The 6,000-nt window shown below is 38.3% G+C and overlaps 1 protein-coding gene across 8 annotated transcripts in view; it reads left to right on the forward strand.

Moving 5' to 3' along the window:
• Nucleotides 1–5,480, forward strand: part of SOX5 (SRY-box transcription factor 5) — a gene marked incomplete at both ends in the record, with an annotated part of 680,357 nt that extends 674,877 nt beyond the window's left edge. For all 8 annotated transcript variants that reach the window (XM_079714354.1, XM_079714355.1, XM_079714348.1 and 5 more), the window contains 2 exons: nucleotides 3,355–3,571; nucleotides 5,177–5,480. In XM_079714354.1, the coding sequence (XP_079570480.1) occupies nucleotides 3,355–3,571; nucleotides 5,177–5,480 (521 nt within the window). The remainder of the gene's footprint in view (nucleotides 1–3,354; nucleotides 3,572–5,176) is intronic.
• Between the last annotated feature and the right edge of the window lie 520 nt (nucleotides 5,481–6,000).

Genomic DNA, 6,000 nt, shown 5'->3' on the forward strand with positions numbered 1-6,000 from the left:
TGAATCTTCTTTTTTTTTCATCAGGAGGAATACCTGAATGTACTTAATTCTTTTTTCATTGTTGAAGGCTCATCTTTCGAAAACAGCAGGGAACTTTTACTCCCTGTACATGGTCCAGGGTGAGCAGCCAGCCACACCCAAATCAAGGAGATGTTTTCATCTCTTTTGAAGGTATCTAAAATGCTGTCCTCCCATCCTCATCTAGTGTGTTTCAGGGGGTTACACTGCAGCTACAAACAGTGGTTGGTGTACCTGAAAAGCCATTGAAACCAAAACCAAACTGTCATTTGGTTATCCTATTCGAAAGCTATTATTAAAAAATGATAGCTGCCTTTGCCACCCAACTGAACCACTGTTCTGCTCAGTCATATAATGGAGTAGTTAGCTTAAGCATTAACTGGGTCAAATTGTCCCTTAATTCTTAATTTTGAAAAGACATGTAACAGTGATATGGCCATATTTTTCAATGTAGCTTAGAATTCAGTGATACTTCCAGAGAAATTATATTATCAAGTTTCAAAATATTTTGATTCCAGTTCATACCACAGTTAGAGGCCAACTTCCTTGAGAATTTACACATCTTTTACTATCCTTTTTTTCTCTGCATTTTAGCCAGAACAACTTTAGGTTCCTCCACTCCCCCTTCCCACTACAAGGCCTTGACCATTCTATTCTTCCTCCATAGGCTGCTCTTGTTTTTTCAATCCCCCTAGGAGTCATTTTCACAGCGATGCCTTCCTGACCTACAGAAGATTGATCTCACCTCCTTATCATATGTTCTCCTAGCTTCCTGTAATTTCCACAATTATAATTAAAATTATACATTTTGCAATTACGTATTTAATGTATTTCTTCTCGGCTGGAATATAAGCTCCAAGAAGATAAGAACCATAGCAACTCACTGCTGCATATCTAGTGATGAATACTGCATCATGCACATAGTAGGAAATCTAAACATAGCTTTTACATTCCAAGGCATGTTACTGTGAGGCATAAACATTCCCTTTCCTTAGAGAAAAATATTCTTTTTTGAGCTAATAGAACATTTAGACTTAGGGAAGAATCTTTGGCAGTTCCTATTCTAACTGAGAATGCTAGTTTCTTTGTTTTATTTGGCGGTAAACATAGTTAGTGAATTTCAAGTCAACCATCCTTGATCCACTGTTCGATTTCTTTAATTATTCAGTAAGTTATTCTGATAAGTTCACTTTTCCACTCCCTATTCTGAGGGTCAAAATTCTGGTATACATACTTATAAGAAACTCCACAAGAAGAATTGATCTAATTCAATAGTATTATAGGTTTACTTGTGTTTATATTTGCCCTGAGAACAACATAATGATTTTCATGTGCCTCTAGAAAATAATGTTGAATAATAAAGAGTTTGAGATTGTACCTACAAATGATACGGCCTGACCAGCTAACTAAATGTTGGACACTGTATTTAAATACAAGTTTGAGAAAAGAGTAGAAAAATAAACTATTATTATTTGAACTGTAACCTGAGTTTCTCTTGTAAATATAATGAAATCATATTGGCTGTCTAGATTGGAAAAAATCTGTTTATAAATCTTTGTAACACCTACGTGGATATACCCACCCAGGGAACATCTGTTCCAATAGGAAAGAATTCTAAGGGAAGAGATGTTTTCCCATTCTCTGCATTCGTTTAATAAATATAAGAGCCCATATTGAGGATTTCTGTACATTTGTAGGAAAGTACTATTCATTAGTGAGCTATTTGCATTTGAGATGTGGAGTTATGGTTAAGTAATGAATTCATTCAAAAGGTTTAATATCTTGCTTAGATGACTTTGGACGGCAGGTAAAGGCAGCAGTGCCAGTATATATTTGCTAGGGATCTCCTAATTCCAGTTATTTTGGTCTTTGTGCATTTAGGTAGAGTTGAGCTGATTACTTGCAGATAAACATCTGCAAATAGATTTTTCTCACATTCTTAATAAAAAATAAACATTACTACTACTACTACTTCTATTACTACTGCACATAGCCATACTGAATCAAAGCTTTAAATCACATCTATATTGAGAATAAGCATAAACTATTTTTAATTAAGCTTCCAATAGTTGTTTTTTTGCAATCCTACTTGAATCCAAACCAAAATTATTTCTTGTTCTTTTTTTTTTTTTTTTTTTTTTTTTTTGGCAGTACATGGTCCTCTCACTGTTGTGGCCTCTCCCGTTGCGGAGCACAGGCTCCGGACGTGCAGGCTCAGCAGCCATGGCTCACGGGCCTAGCCGCTCCGCGGCATGTGGGATCTTCCCAGACCGGGGCACGAACCCGTGTCCCCTGCATCGGCAGGCAGACTCTCAACCACTGCGCCACCAGGGAAGCCCTCAAACCAAAATTAAAAATGAAAAGAAAGGGAAAACCAATTTGGGCTAACATTACTAATGCATACTCTATCACAGGAAATGACATTTTTATATATTATTGAAAGCAATTTATTAAGAGAAAAATATTACTGAACACATACTTATTATTGTGAGTTTTGATTTCTGCTAGATCCTATATAGTAGATGGGTATAGGTATCTAAGGATACATGTTGTACCACAATTTCAATTCTCAAACCTAAGTTTGAGTCAGTGATCCACAATTTAATAGTTGTGTGACCTTGGGTATTTGAACTTCAATTTTTTTTTATCTTTAGAAATAGGTATAAATATTGTCTGCTTATGAGATTATGGTGAAAGGTAAAAATGAAACAACTTATGTAAAGGTTTTAGTACAGTATCTAGCACACAGTAGTTACCCAGTGCATGTTCATTAATGTATTTTTTATAATTAGAATTTTAATGAAATGAATTTTTAACTAATCACGTAAGCATATTTAAACATTAGGGGGAGAATGAGAATTACACGTACCATACATTAGAAACCTTTGTAGTAAGTAATGTACCCTGCATAACAATACTCAGTAACTAGATAATTACCCTCAGATTCAAAATATGTAATGCGTTTTTGCACAACTTTTCAGTTCACAGTTGAATTACATCATGGTCTAATGTAGAAATGAAAGATATTTCCATTAAATCATCTATGAGCTTTTAAGTACATAAGGTACAAATTTGGCTAAATTGTTCATTCAAGCCAGAAGAAAATATTGCTTAGTGTTTGTATCTCTGGGTGCACAGTCTTTGAGGACACTGCCACCAACACCTCTGTTCTTGTGGCATCTCACCTCTTGAGTCAGAGCTCACTAATCATAACCTTTTTATGTATTTCTGGGATTTGGCCATCATTTTTACTTTAGATTTTCGTGTTCTCAGTTATACCTTTTTAGGGTCCTCAGCCGCTGTGCAAATGGGAATTGTGACTTTTTTTCCTCATAGGATCTCGCTGGAAAGCTATGACAAACCTAGAGAAACAGCCATATTATGAGGAGCAAGCCCGTCTCAGCAAGCAGCACCTGGAGAAGTACCCTGACTACAAATACAAGCCCAGGCCGAAGCGCACCTGCCTGGTGGACGGCAAAAAGCTGCGCATCGGGGAATACAAGGCAATCATGCGGAACAGGCGGCAGGAAATGCGGCAATACTTCAATGTTGGGTAAGGACCTTCTGGTCATTTTCCCATAGAGAACGTTTCCTGTTACACTTAATGGGATGTGCGATGTATTTGTTTAGTTGCAAAGCAGCATTTTGAGAAAGCACCTGAGCACAGTGTATTTTCAGAGACTAAACTGTCCCCTTATAATCCTGAGAAAGAACACTTCATGTGAATTCATTCCAGGCTCCTAGAACAATGGCTCTGATGTGGGAGCTTTGTTAATGGCTGGTTGGAAAATAAAATATCTGAGAGTAAAGAATTTTGAAGTTGGCTATTAAAAACATAGAAGTCTTCCTGGTTCTTTTTCTTGCTGGTTTTCATTAATTCCAAGGCCTCACAGTGTAAATTCCACAGCAGCTAACAACTTAGCTGAGATGATACAACATAAAAATGATTCCAAAAGAAAGACTTGTTTCTGAATATAGCAGTCTCTGGGCTCTCGAGGCACACATGTGGACTTACAAGATCACATAAAGTAGGGATTCTCTTCAGGGTAGAACAAGTTGTGAATGGGAAAGTTTCCTTCTGAATTAAGGATGCCTCTCTCAGTATGTCTTACCCTGCTTCCTATGGCAAAGGCCTGCAACCACACTGTTTCTGCAGAATTTTATCAAAAAGCACAGAAATAAAGTTGTTCATATCTGGAACAGTAAATAAGATCCTGAGAGCTTCTTAGAATAATAAGTACTGTTCTGAAAATGGCCAGAGGATACTTTAAAAAAAAAAAACCACAAAACTTTTCTAATCTGCCTTATCCCCTCCACTCCCCTGAAGGCATCTGCTTGCTTTGTCCAAAGGGTCTGTGATTTATATCCCAGTGCAGTACTCTCCTCCACGCTGAGCACGAGACCCAGCACTCCTTGGGGAAATAGTAAACAGACGAATGAAAGAAGGCATAAATGAACATCATCTATTAATCCCTTCATACTCGGACCGGCTACAGAATATATCTGTGGAGCCCAGTGTAAAATGAAAATGCGGGGTCCCTGTTAAAAGGTTTTTAAGAATTTCAAGATTGTGACAACAGAACTTTAAACCAAGTGTAGGATCTTTCTAAGCCCCGGGTCCTGTACAGCTGCAGAGGTGGTCCACCCATGAGGCCAGCCTTACTTCCTACCCCCACTGAAAACTATTTCAGGGGTGAGGTGGACCATGTTCAGTTCCGGTGAGTTCTGGGCAGTGAAGTTTTATTTTGAGAGCTCTAAGACTTTAGGGTTTTTCCATTAAAATTGAATTATCTTTAGGTTTAATTCTTTTAAAAACTGTTTCGACATGTTGTAGTGAAGGAAAAATTAACTCGGGCTCAGGGACTTGAGTTCTTCTGCTTAATCTTTCTGTCCCTCAGTTTCTTTCCATAAAGTATTAAAGTAGCAATCACTTTAAGAATCAGATGGGTAACACGTGCAAACGCCTTGTAATCTATAAAGCACTACATAGAAGTAAGGTATTGGGATCAAAGTAGGATACAGTTTTCAAAACGTCGGGCAACAGGGTGAAAATCATGACCTTCAAGTTGGACAACTTGAGCAAATTAATTATAGAGTAAGACCTGCATCCAACTGTCCACTCACCCACGGTCTCTTTTTGGGACTTCCTCTCCAACAGGCAACAAGCACAGATCCCCATCGCCACTGCTGGTGTCGTGTACCCTGGAGCCATCGCCATGGCTGGAATGCCCTCCCCTCATCTGCCCTCGGAGCACTCAAGCGTGTCCAGCAGCCCGGAGCCTGGGATGCCTGTTATCCAGAGCACTTACGGCGTGAAAGGAGAGGAGCCACATATCAAAGAAGAGATCCAGGCTGAGGACATCAACGGAGAAATTTATGATGAGTACGAGGAGGAAGAGGATGATCCAGATGTAGATTATGGGAGTGACAGTGAAAACCATATTGCAGGACAAGCCAACTGATAAGGGTCAAAAGATTGTTGTGACCTTAGGACTTAAAGAAGCCCTAGCTGGTTCATCCTTACCAGTGGCCAAGCACATTAACTTTCTCATACACTGACTGTTACTTTAACTGTTAGTCTTAAATAGTTGGGACATCAGCTGACTAATAGACCTCAGCCTCAAAAGGCTTGGAAAGGAAATAAAAATACAACAAGCAAACAACAATATCAACAACAAGAGATTGAAATAAGCTATGGGTAAAATAATGCCAGTAATTCAGCTGCTACATCCAAGCACTGAAGTCTTACCCGTCAACTTTTTTTTTTAATAAACTGTATGGCTGTTTGTTCTACAATGTTCTAGAAATTCTCACTCAGGTACACAGTGCCAACAAGTGGCTTGTGAATGTGTTTTGTTGTTTTGTGCTACAGTTTTTAAAAAGAAATAAGTTTTGTTTTTTGGGGTTTCTGGGGTTTTTTTCCTTTTCTTTCTTTCCTTTTGTTGTTTTTGTTTTTGTTTTTGTTTTCGGTAATGCACCTGA

The sequence above is a fragment of the Hyperoodon ampullatus genome (genome assembly GCF_949752795.1).
Source record: "Hyperoodon ampullatus genome assembly, chromosome: 11".
In the NCBI taxonomy this organism is placed as follows: domain Eukaryota; kingdom Metazoa; phylum Chordata; class Mammalia; order Artiodactyla; family Ziphiidae; genus Hyperoodon; species Hyperoodon ampullatus.